Genomic DNA, 27,682 nt, shown 5'->3' with positions numbered 1-27,682 from the left:
CAAGAAGTTCAGTTGGGTGACCGAAGGGGAACTGATGACAGCTGCCCATTCATACAGACAGCTGTTTTATGTTAGCATTGCTGGGATAGCTTTGGTGTGTCATTTTAACTGCCTTTCACGCAGGACCACAGTAAACTCTCCAGGAGTGATTCCAGGCTCATTTTAACTGGACGGTTCTGATTTCATAGGGGAAGTGGCTTGGGGCCTTGGCTGACCACACGTCTTGGATGGGGTGTGTACCTAAGCAGGTAGGCCAGGGACACAGCAAGGGCAAATTGTTACATGTTGGATCCTGTACATTTTGCATCAATTATGCATGATCGTCTGTTATGAAAAGGGGGGGGGGGGTGGTAAATTTTACAGTGGGTTCCCTGTCATAACAGGCATAGGGACAGATATCCCTGCAAACCCTGCCCCCCCTCCTCTGCTGGGTCGGGTAACATAAATGTTGGCATTGTTAGGAAACGGCAGGGGCTGAGTGACGGCAGTGTTTACAGTGGTGAAACTGAGAGGGGCGTTGCGCATCACTGCGCCCGCATCAGCCAGCTGCAAGACGGAATCGCATGTGGACTGAATGCATCACAGTTGCTGCAGCGTTCTCAAGGACGGTGGGGTTGTGACTGTCATTCTTATGTGTGGACGCAGGCATCGGCTTGATGGCGCAGAGGCACTGGAGGGATGGCAGTACCACAAACAGACGTTTATTTGCAATATATTAACTTAGAGAGGAAATGAAAATATATGCAAGTTTACCTGGGTCATGTGGGTGATTTTTTTCCCAAGCAAACATTACCATAAGTCTTAATAATGATTTTGTTAAACTGAGTAAATTCCAGTCTTCTCTCACAAAAAATAAACCTTGCTCAGGTTACTATTATTATTGTCCATAAAGTAATAATGCTGTTTTTTTCATTTGGCGTGTCTGGTCTTCCAATATCGTTTTTCTTTCTTTTTAAACAATGCATTTTCTCAAATAACGGGGTAGTACGTGTGCAAGAGACATACCCCAAATAATCTGTCAAGCACACAGAGAGAGAGAGAGAGAGAGAGAGAGAGAAAAAGAGAGAGAGACTGGCAGAGATAAAGCTAAATAAATTAATCGGAACCCCCATTTCCCACTTTTTAATGGCGATCTGAACCCTCCTATCCCCCCAGGACCCACGCCTATATAATGATAGGCTAATTTTGACTGCCTGGCAGCCGGCAAACATGCAAACGTGGTTAGACGACGCGCAGGGAGGGGGGACCCGGATCGGCAGGCCTGTAACATGACCATGTTTGGTAGTTTATAATAGCAGAGCTCCTGGCGCTGTTCTACCCCTCTCATACCAATAACGTCGATAACCGCAAAGTAGCCCCACTTAACATACTAATTACATTTTATGAACAATAACGGTTTATTTCGCACCGATTGCATTAGAGGATCGAATCAATAAAAAAAGTAATGTAGGTTGGGAGGGGGGACTTGACATTGCACAGAAGCGGCTTTAAACGGGGCGATGACGCATATTAAAGAAATAACACAATATCTGCTTGCGATCAGAGCAAGCAGAGCAGCTCCGGGGCTAGTCGGGGGACTCTCTTAAAGCGCCCGGCGCTCGCCATTAAATATAGCGTCCAGGGTACAGCAGCATCGGGTCCCGCTGCGGAGAAGACTCAAGATATGGGCTGTACCCCGGAACGTGTGTTCATCTGCTGTGCGTCCTTCATCCGGAGCTGACGCGCTTTCAAACCCCGATGCAACTTTTCTGGCGGCGGCTCCATTTAACTCCGTATATGTGTCTCCGGGCGGACGGCGCGGCGCTGACTGTAAGCGGACGGTAGCGGCTGGTTCTTCATTCAGGCCGGTACGGTTGCCCTTTTGCTGTGTTTTTTCTTTTTACTGCATAGGTTGTACCTTTTGGGTAAATTTAATGGCGGATTTCCCAGCCAAAGTCGCTTTAGGGACGGATAAATCGCCTTTATTTATTATTTAGTGAGATCAAAATGCGGTGTGTGCGAAGCAGATCTGCTTAGAAATGATGTACAATGTCAACATATTTGTTACGTTAACAAATTGTACTCGGAAAAGAAAGACGGCAAACCCAGGAAGACATCTGTCGGATGCGCTAGAGTGACAGTACTCAGTGCCCAGTTACATGACCATTATTTCTTATTGCATAAGCTCCCGGATCAGATCGCATGATATGTACTTTCTTCTGATTTTTATTACCAGTGAATTTCTTACAGTCACGTCCTGTGCGCGTCTGCTTCGTTTTATTTGAATTTTGCGTCTGCCATTTTCCCAGCATTTCCGATTTGCTTTTTCACACACCAAACCGGCGAGAAATACATGAGAAAAATCCAAAAATGGGAACCCAGGACACTGGAAGGAAGAGGATGCCCAACAGGGAGAGACTGACGGCCGAGGACGACGCGTTGAATCTTATAGCCCGGGAGGTGAGTGAGTGAATCAGTCCGGCGGAGGTGCCGCTTCGTCCGGCTTCGTTTCGGAGCCTTTCCGCTGCTCTTTCAGAGAACACAAAAGGTGATCGGTTACAATTATCGGATCAAACACCTTCAAAGTAGTTATGTGGGGATGGAAGGGGAAGGCCACCAGCAGCCTGAGAACACCCGCGACTTTCGGCGTGGACGCTGTGCCGGCCCCTTATGGCTAGGCTTGCCCTTATGAAAACCCAGTGATACGTTGTAGCACGGAAAACAAAAATTGCATCACTATTTAAAAATAAACTGTTTAGAAATTATCTCCGTTCTGGATATTTGTGATAGAAACGATCAAAGGAGGGAGTAAAACGGACGATTATGAAAGGAAATAAACCTTTTTAATGAGCTTAAGCTTTTGTGAAGCCGGCGCTTTGCACGCATTGCACTTTCCGTTTAGGGGTCTCGGCGTGGGGGTCGCTCCTCCCTTGTTGTAGAGGTGACTGCCTACACATTGTTTTTTATTTATATGTCTTTGCTTAAGTCGGCCGCACTCTCCTGTATAATAAATTCGTAAGTGATCGGTGGTTTCCATCAGTAGGTGTAGTGTGTGCCCTCTGTGTCCCAGTCTGTGGGCTTGTGTGTGTGTGTATCAAACATTAGCGGACAATTCTACATTTACACCGTATAGGTGTGTGAACTGGTCTGCGTGTTAATCCTGTGGATGAAACGTCATTCCTTCTACCCTGATAATTAGGGTGGGAAACGCTGCCGCAGTCCGGCTCAGCTACTCCCCACGTTGCTATTATACGGGGACTTCCCCTTATAACTGACAGCCATGATGACGGTTTCGCCATTGATAGATTGCATGGTATTTATTTATTGACCTGTTTGTTGGGTATGGACCACAGGTCACCAAATACAACAGTCGGGATTGTTATATTCACGCTTAATCCTGAACATGTACACTGTCCAGATTGCTGTCCTTATTTTCCTTGATGAACTACTGTAGAAATTGGACTGATTATTATTATGTTAAATACTAAAACATGCACGAAGGTGATTCTTTTCTTAACAGTTTAGCATTTAACGAAGGATTAAGAGGTGATTTACTAAATCTACCCCCTGCCTTTTAAAAATGCCGGTGGGTAGTTGTACATGCTTTCAGTAAACTGGTAGGTGATGGTGATGATTAAATCCAGAGACTGCAGGAGGCTCCTAGATTTGAATTGGGTGTTTTCTCTGTTTAGTCTAGCTTGTCCTTTGCTTGCCCGACGCTTTTTCCAGAGCATTTAAAATCCTACCCACACAATTGGGGCACTTCAGGAGGTCACCTATGGTGCTTAGAACTGCACCTTCTGAGAAATGAATGCAGGTACCTAACCAGCTTGCGCTCTCCTATTTACATAACACCGTATAGCATTATAAGCTGCTGACCACCATTTTCAGTGCCAACTAAATCTGCAGGCTGTTTACTGCATTTTCATGCCTTGGCCTCCCGCCCGTTGCTTGTGGCATTCGGGCTTGTCACTGGCGAATGGTCATCCCAGCCAGCTCAGCCTAGATTAAGGCTTTGGCCTGAGAAACGCTGCAGCCTGGTGGGACTGCGTGTCGGAGAATCCCAGCATCCCGAGCCGATTACACTGCATCACAATCCAGGGTCAGACATCAACTACTGTAACCCTGTAATCTCCACCCGAACAGGTTTTGTATTTCATTTCTGCGTCTGTGGTTTTAGCCATTTTCTAGCTGCTAGAGGGGCTGTTGGAAACAGCAACAGGAAGCTGCCATCAAAAGAATTCACTTTCTAGGTAAATGTCGTCATAGAAAATAGTGCTGCTGCTTTATATTGTACAGACTGTGGCCAGGTGAGGTGCAGCTGTGGAAGATCATACATTTTTAAAGGGCTTGGTTCATTTTATCCTAATATGCCCCGGTTTGTGTCTTCAATTCAGAAGTTTGCTTTAAGCCTGCTGAGTGAGTATTAGCAAGGGGTATTTATCACTATAGAGCAGAACAGGAACATTATGTTAATCTGCAAAAGAACTGATCACATACTATCACCACCAAGTCGCAAGCTGGTATGCGAGGTAAGCAGTGACTTCTAATTGTAATGTTTCATTTGAGGACTTTTTGGGTTCCTTTATTTGCAAAATGAGGTAAAATAGTGGCACAAATGCTCAATTTAGGCCTGATTAAGATATGAATGTTTGAAAGATATGTATATATTACTACAATATTGGCTTCTTCCCTGCCTGTACATTCAAAAATAGGAATAAAAAGTAGTAAATGTAGCTAAAATGAGGCATCAGGATTTCAGCCAAATTTCATAACTGTCAGGCAACAGTAGGGCAGTGTTACATTTCCGGAGCTGTGCTTCAGCTGCAGGGCTAGTCTTCCTCTGATAATATCTGTGGGATTTTTCCAGAAATGCACACTTGGTGGTTTTTCAAGGTGTTTTTGCATGATAAAGCACCATAAAGTCAGCGTGTGACTTTATGAAATCAATGAGAGCAAAAAGCCTAAATGAGAATTAGTCTAGTTTTGTTTACTAATGAATGGGTCAGTAATATGCAGTCATAATGGACCTCACTTGACGCTCTGTCAAGCAACACGCCAAGAAAGTTTGTGATGCTTCTGGTCCTTTACTTGTAGCAACTAGAGTAACATTTTATCATTGCCGCTGGTCTTTGTAGATTCGAGTTGAAGGGGAAGTGGGGAAATCTTTGACATCATCAGTTATTTCAACTGATAGGATAACGCATCTCAGACATGCCAAGCTATGACTGACTCTTCTGCGGAGGTGATCAAAATGGAAAATTTCCCAGTCGTCTTTAAAAATCACAGATTTAATAGATCAGGCTCATATTATTAGACAAAATACCTGTTTTTGCATTTGAAGTGTTTGTTATATGACATTCCGCTCCCCAGGTCACACACCCTGACATGCACTTACCAGCATACACACATGTGATGTGTGGGGTCACGTACACTTTCCGCACTCATCTTCACTGGTACAACCTTCATGCTTTGCTGCATAGAATAAATACAGGAGGGCTGCCCGTCTCTTCCAGTGATGGTAATAAGTCTGTTGGGAGAGTTGTTGTAATCGCTTTCCTGTTTGTTCATGATTTCTGGGTTTGGGCCAAAGGTAGAGTGCAGTTGCGAGACACAGGAGACCACACACTGCTGGTACAAGGCATCCGTGCTGTGAACAAAAAGCGGGGAGCAGCAAAAAAAGGCTTTGGGCTGGTGACCCACGGGATGTAAGGTCAAACTCTAGGGAAGGTATTGCTGTTGTACCTTTGAAAGATATATCAAACCAGAATGACAGCAGTGAAAGTGAATGCTGCTGTGTAATTTGCACACGTATCAGCTAAACAACCAAGGCATGAATTAAGAAGCAGAAATCTTGTGGATACTGAGACACTGGGAAGGTGAAGGCTGACCAAGGAAGGCGTCATGCAGACCTACTGATGACGAGCATTTGTGAGCAGTCTGTGTAAGGAAACCCCAAGCAAAACTCCAAATACCAAAGTGTAGCTTATGGTCTGAGAATGAGAGAGGACTATTTTTGCTCGCCATGTGTAAACAATTATGCTTCCAATCTGAGGAGCATTTATGGCCATGCAGCAGAAGTTGGTGTTTGTGCCGTCCAGCAGACTTGCAGATATCACATACACTGACATACAGGATTTCGTAGCAAATGTTGAATCGCTGCCTGGTGCCCTTTAAGGTTTGGCTGAGTCTTCTGGTTCTGCAGCCAGTATGTCTGTATTCTTCTAGGTCCAGATGTTCCTTACCACCTCTGTGTAAAACCTACTTTGTGAACATTGATTATTTCCTGATAACATCCCACTTCAGAGGGTCGCCGATCATCATATCCAGTCTGGTCTGTGTGTTCCTTAACCATGGCTGATGTAACAAGCGTTGGACGTTAGACCGTTCAAGAAAGCACATGAATAAACTTAACCACTGCATCACTTTTAGTGGGCATGTCCTTCAATTTATATTAGATAGTCCAGGTGCAGTGAAATGCTTACAGTTATTGTTTTTTTTTTTTTTTTTTCAATGTACTAATTTCTTTATCATGAGGGTCTGAAGTTGTAGGTTGGGTAGGGGTGATGTTCATGCTTTCATTGAGTGTTACTTTGCCCTCATGAGTGGGGCCATACATCCCAGCTTTCCTCAGCAAAGCCTGATGATGACAGATCTTCATCAATGCTAGTCCAGCAATTTCAGAATGTTGGCATTTAGTGCTTCTCTGACTTCCTCTGAGACCTGACTACTGGGCTGCTTCTTCAGTTCAGAGCAGGGGGTGGCTTTATCTAATGTAATGTAATGATTTCTGGACAGAACTGACTTCCTGCTGTTAGTTTCTTCTAGGTTTTCCATTCTTAGTCCTGTCCTTGTTTTGTTCACAGATAAGTTCCAGTTTACCAGTCTGACATTTGTCTTGGCGTCTTCAGTACGTTTCTGTTTTGATATTTGTGTGACATACCTGGGCAGATTAGTTTTATAGATGTTGCTTGTTTATAGGTCGAAGGGACTTGCAGTACCAGAATCTTGGTGCCCAGTCTGTAAAATTCTACTTCCATCTTAAGCTGTTGCAGTGAGACGGAAGCCAGTGCTCAGATTTTTCTAGGAATGACCTCCGAATTGTTCACATGGCAGCATGTGAGATGGGCTCCTCCAGGCTCCGCCCCCAGCAACACCCCACCAGTCAAACGTACTGTAACCCCGCATTGTTCAGCTGATCGGAGCACCTCCCAAATAAATGGCCACTATATACCAAAGCGTGAAGTACTTGTACCTGTGGATCTGTGACGTGGCAGCAGGTCAGTGAAGAAGTGAATTGAGGAAGTCCTGCTAGATGGCACCTGGCATAGGTGAATAAGAACAAAGGTGACCAAAGTGTGCTTGAGTGGCAGGTAATGCACACCATCCCTACTGGATTAAGCATGCATGTAAAACGCCTGTAACATACTGTATGAAAAGACCCATGTACGGAGCCCAAAGTAGACGGATATAGCAGGTAGAGTATACAATGTGAGCTATATAGTGAGGAAGTAGCATTAGGTAAAAGCCGTTCATTTTACTAGGACTGTTACTACTAGGAGGGAGGCTTCAGTTTGTTCTCTTCCATGCGGAGAGGAAGGATGTGTTTGCATCTGGGCCTTCCGTGCTCTTGGGTTTCGGTATGAGTCAGCCGTCTAACTTCCTCAAACTATTAGGGGCCTTCTCCAAGGGCGGTGTCTCAATGCGCGCTGTTACTGCGGCTCTGGGTCAAGTGTTGGCTTCCGACCTAATCGTGTGGGAATTGGGGCCACGGCCACGTACATCCGCTCAGTCAAAGAAATGTCAATGACGCAATGTGTGCATCATTGTCAAGGACGCAACTTTGTGTTGAACGTTGGTTAGGGGGGAGGGGGGGAGTCTGAGGGTGGTATTGGCTGGTTTTGATTATTGGGGGTTACAATACCCCCATTCCCTCTGTAATTTACACCTGTGGTTATTATGTTCTATTGGTTGCTTACTGTGATCGTGAAAACATCCTTGTGGGTTGATCCTTTTTGAGTAGTTTTGCAGCAAATGATGTGTGTTTCAGTAGAAATGGACTCCCCATTCAATGCTGCCCCTTGCTGGCTGGGGGGTGCTCAGGCAGGTTGTAAAACCATTTAGCCGTTCGTATTTTTACAAATCTATACAGTCCATAATGTGGATTAAGTACCATTCCAAAACAAATGGATGGAACCACACATACTAGTCGTCACTGCGTTATCTCACTGCCTAAAAGCACATCCATCTTGCCTGGAGAATGTTTAACTTCCATCTCCAATGAATAACCAGGGGAGGACGCTGAGTCACCGCTACTGGACTGTGACAAGGCAGACGCATAGGTGCACTGGCGGGACGTAGGCTACAGGCTCCATGCTACGCTGGAGGGGCCTGGAGCTGTGGAGAGCTCTGTGTTGCGGGACACCCGGAGATTGTGCGGCAGAAGCAGTGTCATGCGGAGAGCCAGTCTGGAATTACATCAGGAGCAGTTGCACGGCACTAAACTTGATCTGCAGTTGGACCCGATCAACATAAAGGCTTAAAATAAACAGGCTTCTCAGCTGCCCTGGGGAAGTGGGTCGTTCGGCGTTGAGCTGCGGAGATATGGAGCTGAGTTAGGAACCTTTTGAAGCTGTTTAATGTTCAGGAGAGATGGACTTCTTGTCAGAGGTCAGCCAGAAGCAGGTGAGACAAACACTTGTTTTTTTGCGGGTAGTTGGTTTGTATTAATTTCTTTGTTCTAGATGATTGAGTCATACTTTTTAAGGGATTGGTTCTTGCTGTCGCCTTTTAACAAGGAAGTGAATATACTTAACCTACCGGCCTCAGTAGTATCATTTGTAGTCAAGTCTTATAGTATCCGGAACTATGTAGATCACAAGGTTAGAGTCTTAGGGTGATTTGTGTTCACCAGCCATGTTTATATCTCTCTTTGCCCCCCCAATTTTATCGGACAGTCTTGCTCGCTGGGATTGCAGCGAGCTTTGGTGTGTCCTCGACGGGGTAACAGTCTCTTGACAAACCCGTCAGTTTGCCTCTGGCCACAACCCGGTGTGACAGCCTGTAGATCCCGAGGCTGCTGTGTGCATGTGACAGTACGAGCACGTGAGCCTGTGACTGCGTACGGGTGTGACTGTCACTCTCAATGTGTGAGTGTCTAAGTGCGTGTGAGCAACACCTACGGCTTGGTGGAGGCGGTGTAGTTGAAATCGGGACGGGCATAAGCATGATCGCTCACGCGTGGCGCGTAAGTGTGGCTTCCAGCCGCACGCCAAGCTCCCAGTGCTGAGGCGGCTTTTCAGGGTCTCTCTTCTCCACAGTGTCTGTGCCACATTTTCAAAGGTTTCCTACGTTTACGGGGATGTTTTTGTTTAGTTTTAGATATTCCCACAATACAGCTGTCATGACGTTTCTCATTCATATCTATTTAAGGATATTATTAAATGAATTTTTAAGAGTTATGCTTGAACATGTTTCTTGTTGACCACCAATGTAATGCTTGAGAATAACCACAAAGCATAAACTTATTTTCTTTGTTTACAATGTAGCAAGCTCCACAAAATTGTATTACTGTGTATGGCAGCAGAGTTCATTTTAACTGCAGGTAGAACTACATTCTTCATGAAGGTGTTACTTATGGAACGCACACGCAGCATTTTTTTGGCTCAGGAGGTCGTTAGTATTTGTCTAGAAACGACCTGACTGTTCACGGTCTGAACTGCCTTGGAAGGCATTTTCTTCAAACTACTCTTTGTTTTACTGGCACCAGTATCAGAAAGGTTTGTGACATTAATATGCATCTTCTGAACTTCCTGAAAGATACTTTTTTTTACGTTTGTGCCCCATAATGTAGAGTAGAAGTTTATTTTTTATGCCAGCCTCTGAAAATCCCCTGTATTCACGTTTCACCAGAGCTGTAAACTCTCCCGTTTAGTCCCAAGTCAATCAGTCCAGTTCAGTGAATGATGGGAAAACAACTAAGATTAAGCTTGAAAGTGGCACATACAGCTACTATTTTAAGTCTTGTGTTGCCCTGTGGGCTAATGTCTAAGATGCTTAAGGAATCAAGTAAATCCTGTGCGGTCTCAAAAGTGAGAGAAAAGTTTAGCAGAGAAGTGTAATGGAGGTCAGTAAGATGGAGTGGAGCACTCTAATCCAGTGCGAGTGTGTTTACACCGGGAGTGAACGTGCTGTCATACATGCGGAGCTGATCCCTAACCCTCCCTCCTGTCTCTCCTCTGCAGGCCGAAGCCAGGCTTGCAGCTAAACGGGCCGCCAGGGCGGAAGCTCGTGAGATTCGCATGAAGGAGCTGGAGTGGCAGCAGAATGAGGTATGGGCACATTTCCACCCCCCCCCCTTCCACATGCAACACCTGCCACAGGACACACAGGCCAGCTGCACCGCTATTGTGAGCCTGTCGGAAGCCAATGTGAAATGACGCCGGGGTCTGATCACAGTGGAATAAACGCATAAGGCATCCTGGAGGCCACCTTCATTGGAAGAGAGATTGACAGGGAAGGGGCCAGTTTTGGCCCAGTCTGGTCCTGCCACTGAGCTCTATATGACTCATCTTGTGTGAATCAGAATGCTCTGCTACAGAATCAAGGAGTCCTCCTACGATATCCCAAACGCGTAAAGGTTCTCACGGGACACAGACTGCGAAAGTCCCTCAGCTTAAATTCCCTGCTTAGATTACTGATTATGCAGCCAAAGTCGGACTTGGGCACAACATTAACCTTTTATATGTTTACTTTCGCAAAGTGAATCATTTCTGCTGGAACTCTGTCCATCTCTCTCTGTTTTCAAAGGCTGGAAATGCACCTTGATTTATAAGCTTGTTAAGGGAGCCTGTTTAGCAGTTTACTGGTTGTTTATGTGACACAGACACACACACAAACTGGCACTGGATTACAGTGTATTCAGAGTTTAGCCAGGTCTGATTGGACAGTCGAGTGGGGCTGGTAATCCCAGCACAACAATTACACTTCGTGCTGGACTTTCAGTGAGGAGGAAGTGAAAAGTATGGGATCTGGTAGGTCCAGCAGAACTGGGTTGGGTTATCTTCCTGTAGCTGCTTTTGGAGACTGGCAAGGCTTGGTGCTTTGTGACTGGATGGCTCCACCCAGGTGGCTGCGGACCGCCTAAGACGGGCGGCAGTGTAATCGGGGCGTGCTGCCCGTGACAAGGCCCTGTAAGTTGGCAGCATGGCAGGGAAACGTGTGACAGGGACGGGAGGCCCATGGAAGCCTCTGCTGTGGAAGGTGGGTGTGCTGGATCGGCAGGGGAAAGGAGACTTTAAATTTCAGGTAGTTACATGTGTGTCCCGTATGGGGAACATCTCCACCTTCTCAGAAACGGGTCAGAGCTAGTCCTGTATTTGAGTTTTGTCGGTCGGCTGATGCCGTGCTTCATGTTTGCTTAGCGTTCCTAGCAAGGTGACAGTACGAAATTGTTGCAAAGTTTAAATTAAAATATTTCTTTTTATGCTGGTAGGTTAGGTTTTAACTGGGATATTTTGTTGTGATTACACCTCATAAACAACTAACTGCATTTGGCCAGCTGTAGCCTGCTTGATAAACAGAAACATGATATTAACGCAGTGTTTCCCAGTCTGGTCCTAGGAGACCCGTCGACAGTCCACGTTTTTGCTCCTAGGAGCTGGGAGGGAGCAAAAATGTGGACCGGCTGTAGGTCTCTGAGGACCAGACTGGGAAATTCTGCGCTAAAGGTTTGATGCTGTAGTTGGAAGGTGTGTGACACTCCTGTACTGACGGCTTATTCCTGATTACAGTATCAGAGGTTACATCGGGGACTGAGCATCTGCAAATCACATTCAAGTGACGTTTACTGCATTTATTAATACAGATCTGTGTACATTTGGGGTATTCTGTATTCACACACTGAACAAACTGCAGTAAGCGACACTGCATCTTCTCAGAACTGTACTGTGAAATGTTTGTCTGATTAACATCGTCCACATTACTTATGTGCACTGTGTGGTTTTACTCAGGATGTTTATTTAGAATCTGTATACCAAGTGATAGATTTTTAGAGAGAGATTTTTCATTCCATATTGTTAACTGCAGTGCTATTGATATGCTGTCCTTTGTGCCAGTCCCCTCCCAGACAATGACAGGAACCTGCAAAAGGCTGTTTCTGTTAACATTCAATGGGAATTCATCACTTACCATCTTATCTCTGTCTGCGACCCTGGGAGAATGTTGTCCCTGGGGCGATGGTGGCTTTCAGTGGGCATGGGAACTGGCACGCATTGGTGACATGGTGACAGGACACGCCAGGACTGCCAGACAGCTGACAGATCCCTAAGGAGTAATGACAAGAATCTGTGTTACTCAGGCAACTCGGTCATGTGATGTAATGACACCCTCCCTCTCAGCGCTCTGTGGATTTTGAATCGTGGTATAAGATCTTTAAACCTTTGGCTGGTGTTGCTTTAAACAGACCTGTGTCAGCTTTCATGCTGTTTCACACACTGCTCCCAGTCTTCACCTGTGTCTCCCATCTCTCTCTCTCTCTCTCTGTCTCTCTCTGTCTGCCCATCCCTCTCTCCCTATTTACCTTCTCTTCTGTACTTCCCTGCTTCCTGATCCATCTGCTGTGGTCTCTACGTCCTGAATTTTCAGAAGGTAGGCCCTACTTTGTGTTTTTCCCCACTTTTACTCCAATATCCTTTTTAAAGATTTCTGCTCAAGCTTAAAAGTCGTTTTTAAAATAATTTTCCTTTTCACAGGGTACCTTACATTTCTTGCTAACTTTCGCTTCAGCCCTCTGTGTCATTGTCTTCTGACCTATTGCACTTTAAGCCAATGCCATTGATTATTGTCTCTTTCTCTTACTTTTTTTTTTTTTCTTTAAAATCTGTGGCTTCATCCTCCTACTTACTGCCGTCAGAAATATCACGGACCGGAAAGTAAATGGAGTGACATCGAGCAGTGGATGGTATGAGTATCGTGTTTGAGGGCTGCGCAGATGCTGAATTACGATAGCGGTTCCAGATATTCCTTGTCGTTTTCGTATATCGACGAGATTTCTGTAAACTAGACACGGTTTAGTTACCTCGGCTCACGTCTTAGTGTCACCAAGGTGACTTACACTGTGTTGCCATGAGACCATGTTGATGCCCTGGTGATCTATAGGAAGCCATGAGCTTCTCTGCTTCCCTGTTGTTATAACAATAACAACAGTGAGGTGGGTCTGATCCTGCAGTTGCAGTTTTTTAGCTGATGTTGAAGGCCCCATTTGATACTTCCGTCTGTGTTTAGAGATATCAACTAATTAACATGCTCTGTAAAAGTCGTCAGACAATTATGTTGCTGAAGGGCATTAAACATGGCAACATGGTCCATAAGTTCAAGATCAGAGGTCATTTCACAAAGCTGGATTGTCAGTGTCGGCTGATTTTATCAAGATTTTCCCCCCTGAAGTACAATCTTCAGCTAAGAGACTTGCTTTGTGAAATTCTCCATGTCGCATTTTATGTTGCATGCATTAATCGGTTCAGCTTGGCGTGCATGCCCCCCTTCATTCGGTGCATGGGTTTTGTTCTGGGATTAGATGTTTACAACCAGTGCTTGCCTGTTGAGTCCATGTAAGCTAGCATAGAGTTCTGAAGGATTACTTGTCTTGGTCAATGTGATCCACATTCCGCAGGGTGTTACAGATGCATGTGTAGTTCATGTGATCTTTTCTTTAAGATGCAGTTGCAGTCAGCGGGAACTGAGTAGGTCCTAACTGACTGGGGCTGATCTGCCAGGTTTATGTATGGGTACTGGGCGGCGAGGGCAGTGGTGCAGGCAGAAATGCCTGACTGCAGGGGTCGGGCTGGCATTGAGGCAAGCAAAGTGAACTCTGAGGACAGACTTGGCCAAAGAGCGATCGAGTTTGCACTTTGCTGTGGTGTTTTGTCACTTTTCAGTATGAAGCATGTGCATATCCTGTGTCGACTGTAAACTTTGTTTGGTGTTTTTTGGCTGCGTTTACAATGATACCTCTCAACATCTTCTCTCTTCTTCTCACCTCTTCTCTCTCTGCTCATTAGGAGGAGAGTGAGAGGTATTCCTACCACTCAAGGAGATGCACTTCGGTCTGTACCCTGTCTGCTCCCTCTCTCTCTCTCGCTCTCTATGAGAATACGCTTAGCGATTTAGCTGAGTACAAGGAAGACAAACAAGGCTTTGGCATTTATTTGTACCATTTTTCCATTTGATAACCTTTCTGTCTTTCTCTCAGATATCAGATGATGAGGAACGCATGTCAGTAGGGAGTCGTGGGAGTCTGAGGGTCAGTGATGGCTCTTTCTTCAATAACAAACCCATACATAAAAGTGTTGGATCTTTTTGTTTTGTCCTTAATATCCATTCAAAATGATTGAGATCACAAGGGGCCAAACCATGGATTATTCTGCTACTCCAGATGTACTGAGTTTGTACCTGGTCTAAATATCATGTCTTAACGATACACACTGAAAAGTACCTGTTCAGGAAATAGTTGTACTGTACCTGCTACAGATTAACTGGTCTGGACCCAACGTCATTGTACAGGACTAGGAGTAACTCTTTAGCTTGATCCAATGCTTCTTCTTATCCCTACTTGGCCAGCTTGTCACAGTGTGTCCTACATCCTGTTTCAGGTGGAGGACAGGGACAAAGACCACCTGGAGAAGGTCAGTTCTGTTCCTGCTGGGACTGGATTTAATCTATTGGATCCCCATGTTATCCGGCATCTCCACTCAGGGGCCCTAATGATGAATGGATGTGTACCTGTATGTGTCAGTGCATCTAAGGGAGGAAGAGACATTGCATGGATAGATAGCTTTACTTATGACCAAATGCTAGTAGGTCTTGGAGAGAGTGCAAGCAAAAGACAGGCCTCCTCAATGATACTGAACCAGATTAATCAGTTTTTCCTTTAGACTAATCAAGTCAGTCCCATCACAAAGCCCAGGGATCTCCAACTCCGGTCCTGAAGAGCTACTATCCAGTAGGTTCTACCCAGCTTTTGATGAACCACACCTGTTACTGGTATTTGCCTGAGATAGTGGCTCTCCAGGAGACGGAGTTGGAGACCCCTGACTTAAAAACTCACAGGTGCTCACTATGGTCTATCACATGTCTGCGGTACCATCCACCCTGTAGTGAATGACATCTCAACGCAGGGTTCCCGGGCTGCCTCCACCCTCGCCTCTCTGAGCCGGGCGTCCTCCAGGAGAGGAAGTGGCGACGCCTCTAACTGGGCAGACCCTGAAACGTCTGTGCGAGAAATGAAGGTGAGCGTATGCTTTCAAGACGTTTTCCCTGAGCTCACATATGGTATGGGAGGTGCATTACAGATAAACACTTTGTCATTCACAAGAGACTCTCTGAAATGTGTGTGATCCCATAAATATGCATCTCCATGCAATCTTTGGCCTAATTTTAGAGAGACATATCACTGCAGCCAGGAGCCGAATATCGACTGGGCGGGGCAATGCCGACTGGGCGGGGCAATGCCGACTGGGCGTCAACAGTTATAAACACCTCCCATCTTATCGGATACCCTAACCCTTGTTATATACCTCTCCTGCCCCTCGTGATATACCCTTCCAACGTGACATTGCCCATTCTACTCAACATTACCCTTCCAACTCGACACTCCTCTCCTGGCTGCAGTAATATATACTTGCAATTCCCAACATGTATCGATTAAAATTATGCACATCACAGTACAAAACATGGCAAGTGTAATAGTTGTTATACCTTCGAATATCCCCTGAATGATCCCTAGTTGCATTTGAAATAAAAGTGACCAACTGGGAACCAACAGACAGTCTGTTTTTGCTCTCTCCCAGCTGGGAGGGAGAAAAAATGTGCACTGTCTGGCAGGGAGCTGGGAGGGAGTAAAAACGTGGAGCCATGGCCTAGAACAGGGATGCCCAACTCCGGTCCTGGGGGGCCGGAGCCCTGTGTAGCTTTAGTTCTTTCCCTGTTCCACCATAAAAGATTCAGCTCAAGAGCTGTGTGGTAATTAGCACAAGGAGTTGAATCAGGTGTGTTTAAATGCGGGGAAACCCAAAAACATAATTTCTAAATTAGACTAAAAGGTACATTTACCTACAGATAGGGTACAATTGGCAGACCTTTGAGAATACAGCCAAGTTATTGTACCTCAAATGTACAAATTGGTACTTATTTTTTTTTCCTCACAGTGCATAGGCGTGACTGCTTAACAGTAATTAGATTACCGACCTTGTATGCTTCTGCAGGACTCTGTGCTGGAGGTGGAGCAGAAGTATCGCAAGGCCATGGTGTTCAATGCCCAGCTGGACAATGAAAAGTCTAAGCTGATGTACCAGGTGGATGTGCTGAAGGACTCGCTGATGGAGCTGGAGGAGCAGCTGTCGGAATCACGCCGCGAGCATGAGGAGAAGTCAAAGGTGAGAGACGCCAGTAGACTATGTCATAGAGAACCCTTCTGCAGAAATGGACAAAGCTATACATCAATCATGGATAAAAATATCTGTTCAAATAAAAATGAATAATAGTCAGAAAAAGGACAGGGCCCAGGCAGTGGCACATCCAGTGAAGCTCTGCTTCCTGCACTGGCAGGCATTAGAACGGGAGAGACACGCCCACAACATCCTGCAGTTCCAGTTCAGCGAGCTGAAGGAGATGCTCAAGCAGAGTGAGGAGCTGCTCACTGTAAGTACATCTTTTTATGGAGCATATTTGCTTTAATTCAGCTTCGACGGTCCTCATTTGCCTTACGGTGCCGTCGTATCGCATTGGGTCCCCTCGGATGGTGGTTTTTGTCTTGTTTCTGATCTCTCCCACCCAGCCTTTTCACAGCTTTCTGATACCCCTCTGACTTTTGCTTGCTTCTCGTTCCTCTTTTTACGGCTAGGAGAACCGTAAGTTGAGTCTCAAGCAGGATGGCTATGTTAGGGAGATTGCAGACCTGCAGGAGACTCTGGAGTGGAAAGATAAAAAGATTGGGGTATGCCATATTACACAACCCCCCCCCCCCCCCCATTTGTCTGCTTTTACTGTATAATGACATAGAACAGTATTGATCAGTACAGTTACAAGATGAGATAATCAAGGTAGTCAACATGGGCCTCCAGATATCTACTAATCAATACATTTAGCATGAGCTTCCTTTATGCACTGTTATTGGCATAGCTAGCTATCAGATATTGGCACTGGTCAGTTCAGTTAGTTTGGGCCTCCCTTATTCAGTTGTGTTTAGCATATCTAGCTATCATAAATCAGTACTGATCAATACAGTTAGCATGGGCCTCCCTTATTCTGTGTCATTAGCATATCTAGATGTCATACATCAGTACTGATTTAATAGAGTTAGCATGACGCAATCCCTCAGTCTATTAGTTTACGCATCTTGTATCCATTGAATACTGGTCAGCATGATAAGAGAGGCTTCATTCAGTCTATGTCCGTAAGTTTAGATTAGGCTCCCATTGCAGTTGATCATTTTCATCAGTCTAACTTTTTCTTTGTTAGAATTATTGGCCTTCCTTGGTCTGCTATTTGTATTGTGGTTAGACTGAAACGAACTTCTGTCCCTTTCAGAGTATGCTAACTTGGCACTCTTGCTTCCTACATCTCTTCTGTTCTTCTCCACTGGCTCTTCATTTTCTCCTCTTCTGGGGGCAATGCTCAGGCCTTAGAGAGGCAGAAGGAGTTTTCTGATGCTATCCAAAACGAGCGCGATGACCTCAGGAATGAGGTGTTTCAGCTGAGAGATACTTTGAAGGTACTGAGCTTCTGTAAGACAAACAACTGTAACATCTACTTGTGTCAAAGTTATGTTGGAAATCAAACAAATTACCCTCTTTAGGATGTTTTGATTGAGTGCTTACCCACTGATTTGGCCATATATAAATCTGTATTTAGAATTTGGAATCCCATAATTTAAACTGCACTGAGGCCAAATTACAAGCATGAAATAAAACATGTACTGTACAGCCACACACGTTTTATTTGAGCTAGCTATCAATGAAGAGCTGTTTCTTTGTGCATTCCTGCGGTCTGCCGCATTCAGAAGTGTAGTTTTAAGAGTAAACCGTCATATGGCTTAATTAATGTCCTCAGTTTTGCGATTGTTGATGCGGTTCTGTTGGAATTTGTTATGGATCTTCAATGAATGTAATAACTACAGAGAAATACAGAACGCATCTGATCCAGAGTATGTTACATTGAGAGTATGAATGTTATTCATTGGAGTATGAAATTGTCAACAGTCTGTGCTTCCTGTCCAGAAACACGGCATAGTTCTGGGGCCTGATCTTAACGCCAATGGAGAGACGGAAGGTGTGATTGACAGACTTGCCAACACAGACTCTGCCACACGATCGGCCAAAGATTCCCAGCCGAGTCAGACCGGTGGTGACAGCATGCTAGGTAAGACCCTTACTGGCATGAGCGCTCTTCTCCGACTGTCTGAGCTGCTTAGCCATGATCTATATCACTAATCCACATGCTTGTCTGCTGTGTTTTTCACTTCCGTTTCCACTCTGCTCCACACCTCGCAATCAAATTCAGTTTCTGGGCAATCTTTCTGACTTCACCCCATTGTTCTGAGCACCATGCAAATCTTGTTGTTTTCCTGTTTTTGTATACATTTCCAATCTCTTGTTTTTTCCATTATTAATTATCTTGCTAATTTAAGAGGCGATCAGTCCCTGTCACTGAGCACTGAAGTCTGAGGTCCAAGTGTCCTTTTACTCCAGCTTTTATCACTATCAAGATAATCAGTTCTGTTTAACAATGAAGAGGTTTAAGTGGGTATTTTTTGGTAATTCTCTAATTACAAAATGATCTAATATACGAGTATCCTTGAAAATAACTTCCTGAAAATGTAATACGTATTCAAATGTATTGGCAAAATTAAAATGAGTGATGTGATTGGCCAGTCAAATTTTTTATTTTTTTTCCTCTCTCAATTTGCTTCAATACATATCTGATGTGGTTTAAAACGGTGAGGGTACATTAACACCTTTGGTCCAACTCAAACGGCTCCCTGGCTGATTGTCATGCGAATGCAGATGTAGTTTCCCTTCTTATGGGGCTTACCGAAAGAACCACAGCAGAAATGTATTGGACTTGGAGGACTTTTCCGACGGTCTGCTGCAGCTCTCTGGTGTTTCTCTCTGGGGTCAAGAACCTTGCTTTGGGTCTCCTCTCTATATTTCCTCCTTGCTGATTTTCCTCCCCAGTGGTTACCGGTCTCTCTCTCTTTCTGTGCTAACTGATGTCGCAAAAAAAGGCAGCTAAAAAGAATTCCATTTTTTTTTTTTTTTTTTTACAACTTTGGTTGCAGCTGCACACGATTTGGCCCTACAGTTCTCTTCTAATGGTCTTCCAGGCAAAGCCACAGAGGGTCAGATGGAAGGTAAAGAGTTACAGGAAGGGGGCAGTAGAGAGCTGGTGGCGAAGGCTGAGAACCACATAGATGAACAGCAGAGGCAACGGGAGGAGGCGGAGTCACTGGAAGGCAGTGCTGCTGAAAGTGCACAGCAGAACCAGGGTGAAAGAGAGCCGTCTTCACCTATTCCCTGCAGCCAGGCCAGTGCGCCTCCTACAGGGAATCCCGAGAGAGCCCAATCCGACTCCCTCATGGGGTCTGGGCTTGAGATGCATTACAGTCAACACAATTCAGAGGCTAACTTTGTGGCTCAAGACAATTATGAATTGAATGTGCTTAATGGCACAGAGGGTTCCATCACGAGGGAAGAAGAGGGTGGAGACAATGGGGTGGGGAACGCAGATCTGGTCGACGGGGGGATATCGAGTACTGAAGGACAAACGGCGAGTCTGGAGGGTGGAACGGGAATCGAAAATAGATCAGGCAGCACAGCCGATGGGAACCACCAGGATAACCTGGCAGCAGTGAATCAAGAGTCCAGTGATAAGACTGGAGATATGGAATCTGAGAGTGAGAGTGTCAGAGATGTTATGCGAGAAGATGAATCTAACCAAACCAGTGACGGCACCAGGGACGCGAATGAGGAGGCTGGAGCAGCAGCTTCTGTGGGTGCTGAACCACAGCCCTCTCCTGCAGAAAGTACAGACAAGGACCAGAAAGAAGAATGTCCGAAGGAGTCAACTTTGATAGAAGGGGGTGACGAGACGGCTGAAAAGATATCTGTCAACCTGAAGCACGAAACTGCTGATGTGGTTTTGGAACCAAAGGAAAAACAGAAGAAAGGAAAAGGTGTGAAGACCGCCCAGCAACAGGCAAAGAGGAAGGGGACCAGCGAGAAGGTTTCAGCTCAAGCCGTTACTACGTCTTCACAGCCAGAGGATACTGCTGCTTCTGGCAAAAAGAAGAAAAGGAAAAAGAAAGCCAAGCAGAAGCAGAAACTCGCTGAGAATCCAGAGGAAGCTAAACAGGTAGACGAGGAGGAGCAGGAGAAGGTGAATTATTGCACGGGGACTACTTCGGTCAAAGAGTTGGAGACGGATCATTGGACAGTAGATCCTTCAGCTGAGGAATGTCAGACTGAAACTGTGGAGGAAACTGAAATCAAAACATTAAATCAGGCTCTGCAGGATGATGAGATGGTGGACAAGGAGGAAAAAACAGAGCAGGAAGGAGGAAATCACAGTGAAGTGTTGGAGAGCAAGAACGTTGAGGAGTGCCATTTATCCACAGATATCCTTGCGGGTGGCATTGGCATCAAGCATGAAGAGGATAAGCCATCAGAAAGTTCTTCCCTCCAGGAGGAAGAGATAAGCAAAGCCTTAGGTGATGGGATCAAGCATGCTAATGTAGAAAACACATTCAGCCTTGAGGCTTTTACTGATGAACCTATTGGCTCTGATTTTCCTAAGGAGGCACAAATCCCACAAGAAGACCTGAGTAGAAGTGATTGTTATCTGAAGGCTGAGGGAAATGTCCAGGAGATTGAAGGTGCTCAGGATAACTTAATAAAATATGGCACTGAGAGTGAAGGTGCACTGCTTGAAGGAACAGAGACTGAGGAGATGGATAGCTGTGAAGAAGCTGAGGTGCTGGTAAAAGAACACCTGTCAGAACATCACAAAGAAGACCATGCCTGCAGTGAAGATGTTGAGTTGCAGGAAAGAGTAGATGCACAAAGCCATGTAACTGTAAATAAGGAGTTAGCTGCTGATGTTCTGGTTAAGGACAACGTGCTCGAGAGGGAAGTAACAGGGCAAACTGAACATTTGTTTGAGGAGGAAAATGACTCCTGTGAGGAGCCACCTGAATGCATAATAGAGGAAGGTGCTGAATTAACAGATTCCCAAAACACAGAGTCAACATCTGTTGAACTAACAGTGCCAAACCAAGTGGAAATGGTGAATCCAAGCATATCTGAGAAATACGATGAGGGTGAATCAAAGTTAGAAGAGGTGGACTTGCAACCAAAAGAGCTGGAAGATGATGATGATGAAGAAGGAGGAGAGTCATTCCAGTTTGATGATGATTTAGGGTTGGATTTGGAAGCATCTAATAATACAATTACCAGCAGGCCACATGAAGACAATAGTTTGGAAGAAATATCCACAAATGAAGGAAATGCTGATGAAGACAAAGAAGCAATGTCAGGAGAAAACCCTGATTCCAGAGCAGAAAAGGAATCTGGGAATGGTCAGTGCCAGGATCCCAGTATAAGATCCCATCCTGATGTACAGGATGAGGGGAATTCATCTGCAGATGTTTTGGGAACAATGAAGGTGGAGCAGATGTCTGATGGGTCACAGTCAGTCCTGGATTCCGTGGAGGAAGGGGAAGAGGCCGTGGCATTTGTGGGAGGAAGTCATTCCAATGAGGAGAGCCAACCAACAGAAGAGCCACCGGAGGGCAGTGAAGAGCAAGTTGACGCAGGCTCAGCCAAAGGCAGTAAGAAGGGCAAGGGCAAGGGGAAAGAAGACTGTCGCATGGCCTAGTTCCTAGGCAAGTCAGTGCAGTATGAAATGCCAGATCACGGAGGACCCATATGCACAGGACATGAACTGTAATAAGGTCGTGTCAGGGTACATGACATAAACGTTTGAATACATTTATGGACACATCCTGCTGTGTAAGCATAGAGTAAACGCTGATTATAGTAATTTAACAAAAAGTTGCTAATTCATGCCATGTAAGGTTACAATGTAGTGTCCTGTTCTTTTTTATTTTTCTTATTTGATTTTCCGTCAGTCTTTATGCTCTGTTATAAGAAAAAAATATCCTGAAACAGATTGATTTAAGGCAATAATTACGAAGGTTTAAAACCCAGTAACACTATCGCTCACAAATTTGGGGACCACTTTTTGTCATACGGAAATCAGTCAGCTGTGTGACTGTAACGCTTGCTGGTGTCCCACGTGTCTAACTCCACACATGCGTGTTTGGCCAGAAAGGACATTTAGTAAGTAACTTGTGGTCTGCTGGAGTCTGAATTGTCCACAGGAAATTGCACTGAATGTACCAGCCATGTTCCATTTTGCTTTGATTGCATTTGTTTAGTAGTATTTGGGATAGTACAAGAGAAAAAATGATCACTTTAAACCAGCTTACATCTTTGAAAATTTATTTATTTCTGTAGAGATAATCCTGTTTTTTTTTTTTTCCCTAGCATTTGTTAATGGCTGGTGAAATATCCGCTGGGTATCAGGGTTTTTGTAAAATCATTTTGTTAGCATAGCAACATGGTATTTGCTGTAAGCTAAGAGCATGCAGAATAACGTCGACTGATACCATGTGAAGTACTAGACGGTGTTTATGTTCTATTTTACATTTGTGGTTTTTTTTTTGTACACTTTATATTTTCTTTACAAAGCAGATTTTTCCTGGAGGACTGTTTTTAAGTTATTTAGTGCCCTGTAACCCTGTTTCCAACACCCAAGCTAAGTATATAGGAGTGTGTAACATGGTGTATTAATGATTGATGTATCGATGTGTTGCAGCCAGTGATGGTCTAAATATTGCAGTGGAATCCATGGCCCATTCAGAGAGGGCCGTTATCTGCATCTGAGAATCTGTAGCCTGCCAATGACCGTTACACCAGTACAATGATGATAGTTTAAGTTGTTGCTTCATTCTGATCCTTGTACCCATCTGATCCTTATTTCTTAAATTCTTGTGTTCTATCGATGCAGAGTAGACTTTACAAAATTTGTCACTTTGATAAATTAAGCTAAGCCCTTGGGGTCTCTCCTAGCCCATGAACCGACTGTTAAATTGAGTGTTTATACATAGTGTTTCCATCTGCATTCCTCTTAGTGTGGGGTGGAGGCCCATGACTGGCTACTCTGCTCATCTACCCTGGTTGCAGTACATAAATATAAAACCTACTACTGTCTTTTTGCCAAGCAATCCTGTCTTAACTGCTGTTTTTAGTAAACCTTTTTTTTTTTTTTTTTTTTTTTTTTTTTTTTTTTTTAATGTTCGGTATTGCATGTTCAGTCTTGCAGCAAATTTCGAAGACAGGAGTTTGTTCTTTTCTTGACCAAAGATGTACCAATCAATGTGGAATTGTCTCTTTGAAGTAATAATTTTATGATGAAATAAAACATTTCTTTGAAAAATATTAATGAAACCTTGGTTGGCCGTGACACTGAAACCACCTGTTACAGACCACTAAGGCTGGACAGTTGTAGCATTAGATTGACAGTTCGACACAGTTTTGGTTTGGTAGGCATGGGGTATAATCAGCCTGTAAAGATACTCGCACGAGCTGTGCTTGACATGTTTCGGTATTTTCAAGGCAATACAGCTGAGGCATTAATGAAATTTGAAGTTCATATTAGCTTAAACACGTAGATCGATGTTTTTTGTCCTGTACAACAACATAAAGAATGACCTGGGGGATCAGCTGTAAGCTTGGTGTTAATTAGGGAATGTGTTTGCATTGTCTTTGCATTTACTGGGCTGATTCTTTTCTTCTCAGTCCAGCCTTGTTTCTGATATGTGGTGGGCTTTTCAGCATAAAATATCTACGGGGAATATCTTACTGGAGTGGGAATGAAATGTTTATGGACACCTTGCTCTTTTGTTTGTTTTTTGTAGAGTAAGTTGAGGGAGGTGTAAAGACAAATTTCCGCAAGGGGATCAATAAAGTATCGTTGTTGTTATTATTATTATTATTATTATTATTATTTTATTATTATTACTGCTGAAACATGATACAGGTTAGATTGGGAGACCCTGTTTTAATGACATACATGGTGGTATAACCCTACACCTGTTTTGAAACTCTCGGGCCTTACGAAGATGACCACTGTGGGCTTCATTAAAAGTTCATAACAGTATAAACGTAACACTCTGGTGCTGCCTCACAGCATGGCTGGGACTGGCCCCGCGGTGGGCTTGTGTCTCAGTTGCATCTCCATTCCAGTTCTTGCATGCTAACCCTTAGAGGACATCGCTTCCCTTTGCATGCATCACGTGACCTAAAACCCCTCCCTCCCTGAGTGAGCTCCCATCCTCCGTGTTCTTGGTGTTCCTCCTCCTCTCATCCCTGGTATGGTAACGTTTCACTTTTTTTTTACATTTTGTTACTCTGAAATACCGTGTTCACTTCTCCAAAGAGACTATAAATTATTGCGTGTAACTAGTTTGCCTGTTTCTATTACGCTTTCTGATATTCTAAAGGACACGCCTGATGACCTCCTAGGGTCAAGTGGTCCTCATCTCTAAGCCTCTCAGTCGAGTGCTTAATGGTTAAAATTACAGGTAGTAACATATATTTGGTAAATACTTGTATATACCAGCAGCCTGTATATACCATCACGTTGATGCTAAATTAGAATGTATTTACAATAATGAAATAATCTGCTTTGCACAGCAGTTTTTATATAATTTTTTAAAAAGGAACATAGAGATATAGTGAATCGGCCCAAAAAAAGATTTCTAGGCAAATTTTAGTCAGTTAAATTTGGATTAAGTGATCTTGGTTCACCAGAAAAGTACAAGCAGTTCCATTCCTGAACTGGAATTCTGAACTCCATGATGGCCTTTTAAGTCTGCTTTTTGGGAAAGGGAGAGGTTTGTGACATTTAAGGGCTTGGCCTGTGTACCGGCAAAGCCTGCCTTTGGCATTTTTAATAGCATCTGTGCACCAGTCCTGGTACAGAAATAGAATAAAACATCTGAATACTGGGTCCATTAAGTCAAAAATGTCCCATTTCTTTTCAAAACATCTGCTTTATATATAGTCGGGCTCTTTTTGCAGAATACAGTATTCTGTTGCTTATGATTTAAAATGTAACATTTAGCCTTATTTGTCTATTAATAGGTATCTTAAGATGCTGGACTGTAGTTGAATAGACTGAAATGTGCTTAATGTTAGCATTTTCTGCATGTTCGCGGTTCATCAGCATATTGAAAAACCTACATTTGTAACGGCTTCTAGAGACATGGCTGCCACTGCAGATATTTAGAAACTAGAGTTAAACTGCTGTCTGCTGTCTACGTGAGCTTACCTTAATATGTCTTCTCCAGAAATACGACTGAGAAAGCTGGTGGATGAGAGGGAGAACCTGGTGGAGCAGGTGAGACTGGCCACCACATGATGGACGCATATCTGCATGGTCAGGGGAAGGTGACACTCGAGGCAGAACTTAAACCATGTAATCTGTTGCACTTACCCAGGTGAAGAGGCTAAAGGCTCAGATGGATCAGAAACAGAATGGAAGGGCCGAGGTAGAGACCCCAGACGGGGTGACGTTGGAGAACGGGACCAATCCACACATCCTGGACATCCAAAGTAAGGACACCCTTTCAATACCGGTGTCCACATCACATGGGTGCAAGGGCCAAACTAATGGGTGCTACAGACTCATCGAAAACATATCCAGGGGTATTTTTCTGTTTTAATTACATTAAGAATGAGTGGGTGGGTCCCCGAGATGGTGGGTTTTATTAAAATTTTTACCTTTGATTTGTGCTTGTTAAACACATGCATGTGCATCCCATCGTTTGTGTGAGTCTAGCCCACACGTTTTGGTTTGGTTTCCCAAGATGTCATCTACCACTAAATAAAGTCATATCTTGTATTTCATTTGAACACAAAAATACTTCTAAGCATATTGACCATTTAAATAAGTGTGTGATTGTGTTTAGTCAATTCCAAAGTAATGCCAGTTCTAAAAATTCCCCTTTGCAGGAGATGCCAACAGGCAAATTAGTGAGCTCAGGTTTAAGCTGGTGAAATCGGAGCAGGAAGTTGCAGCTTTGGAACAAAACGTAAGTGTTTCAAGGTTTTTAAGTGTAATTTGGAGATGCGTGTGCTCTCAGGGTGACGGCATAAGCACATCAGTCAGAATGATTCTTTCGGCTTCAGCCCAAACTTCTCCATGTGTTGCAAGACAAAAATTGTAAGTAGGTTTTCCTGTTCTGCAGGTGATACGGTTGGAAGGTCAGGTGACACGGTACAAATCTGCTTCTGAGAATGCGGAGAAAGTCGAAGATGACCTGAAGGCAGAGAAACGCAAACTGCAGAGAGAGGTAACAGTCGCTCCTGATGTCTTCCCGGTTGCTAAGCGCTGTTCTTACTTATCTCCCCCCCCCCCCCCCCCCCCCCCCCCGCCACTTCAGCTCAGGTCGGCTCTGGATAAAGTCGACGAGCTGGAGGCGAGTAACAGTCTGTTGACCAAGCGGCTGGAGAAGATGAAAGCGAACAGGAGCCCTATGTTTGCTCAGCAGTAGGCAGGCGGTCCCCACCACAGCGGCATCTCCTCCTGTTAGCTCCGCACACATCATCCCTGACTGAACACACCGACTGACCTGTGTCTGCTTCTCCGTCTCCCTGGACAAACGCTCTGCTCGAATACGCTCGCTAGGTGCTCATGAACGTCCTAGGAGATGCTGAATCACAGATTTGTCTCCAGATGACTTTGGTGGGGGCGGGGTGGGCACAACCTCACTGTCATGGCTGGAGGGAGGAGACTGGGCAATTTGTTGGGTGTCTGCACCTTAGGTCCGGCAGACTGCAGACCTGTAGCAGCCTGGAGGCCCCCTCTCCTGTGCTGTCTCCACTCACAGGTAGGTAGGCTGCAGGACATGGGCAGGGCCTCTGCGGAGCATGCGGGCAGCCATGTTGGAGCACGATCGGAGGCTTTGGAGCGCCATCACTAACCACGGGCAGGCTTTTCATACTTCACATTTTTTTTCCTTGAGGAGGCTGGTGTTTGCTTCCTTATAAAATTGTGCTAAGAGCGTTGACCTCATTTTAAGCCAAACTCGACATGCGTGTGTCCGTGTGCGTGCCTGTGGCTGCAGCCTCCATCACAGATGGGGGGGCCATACAGGGAGATGGGTGGAGTCCTATTTGTCGGGGACTTAATGTCCACAGTGTGTTTTTTTTTCTTTGTCTCAAAGCTCGAGTATAAACACCGAAATTATATTACCGTCTGTGATTTCACCAGCTTGTAATGTAATGAGTTTGTAATTGACAGCAAAGAATGCAACGCAACGATACGGACTTCTCACGGAACATTCTAGTTGTTGCATCATTTCAAACCAAATGGATAGGCTCAGTTCTGCATAATCGAATATAAAAACAAGGAGAAGCCCAGTGTGATCCCTTCGGCGTCGAAGTGGACGTAAACCCCCGGAGACCTCACTTCCGGTAACGGGGACAGACAGCTCTGGGAAGCACCACAATGTTTACATATTTTTTAGAAGAGATGTAAACTTTGTGCATTATTGAAGTGTGTATTAAAGAGTAAACTGGAA

General features: G+C 44.7%; 1 protein-coding gene across 7 annotated transcripts; it reads left to right on the top strand.

The window, feature by feature from the left end:
- Positions 1-1,309: 1,309 nt before the first annotated feature.
- Positions 1,310-27,682, top strand: lrrfip1a (leucine rich repeat (in FLII) interacting protein 1a). Of its 7 annotated transcripts, XM_048978855.1 has the most exons (16): positions 1,318-1,847; positions 2,289-2,439; positions 10,224-10,310; positions 14,231-14,281; positions 14,631-14,663; positions 15,156-15,266; positions 16,242-16,412; positions 16,585-16,677; positions 16,880-16,972; positions 17,657-17,749; positions 18,255-18,396; positions 25,448-25,497; positions 25,598-25,712; positions 26,112-26,191; positions 26,348-26,452; positions 26,543-27,682. In XM_048978855.1, exons 2-16 carry the CDS (start codon positions 2,350-2,352, stop codon positions 26,651-26,653), a joined length of 1,425 nt encoding a protein of 474 aa, XP_048834812.1. In that variant the 5' UTR covers positions 1,318-1,847; positions 2,289-2,349; the 3' UTR covers positions 26,654-27,682. The 7 variants fall into 7 exon arrangements, with proteins under 7 accessions (XP_048834806.1, XP_048834807.1, XP_048834809.1 ...); XM_048978849.1 differs by lacking the exons at positions 25,448-25,497; positions 25,598-25,712; positions 26,112-26,191; positions 26,348-26,452; positions 26,543-27,682 and adding an exon at positions 19,316-23,393 and having other exon boundaries at positions 1,310-1,847; XM_048978850.1 differs by lacking the exons at positions 25,448-25,497; positions 25,598-25,712; positions 26,112-26,191; positions 26,348-26,452; positions 26,543-27,682 and adding an exon at positions 19,361-23,393 and having other exon boundaries at positions 1,311-1,847.

Source organism: Brienomyrus brachyistius, chromosome 16 (genome assembly GCF_023856365.1).
Source record: "Brienomyrus brachyistius isolate T26 chromosome 16, BBRACH_0.4, whole genome shotgun sequence".
Classification (NCBI taxonomy): domain Eukaryota; kingdom Metazoa; phylum Chordata; class Actinopteri; order Osteoglossiformes; family Mormyridae; genus Brienomyrus; species Brienomyrus brachyistius.
The sequence above is the reverse complement of the archived record's forward strand: the minus strand, read 5'-3'. Positions and strand labels throughout refer to the sequence as shown.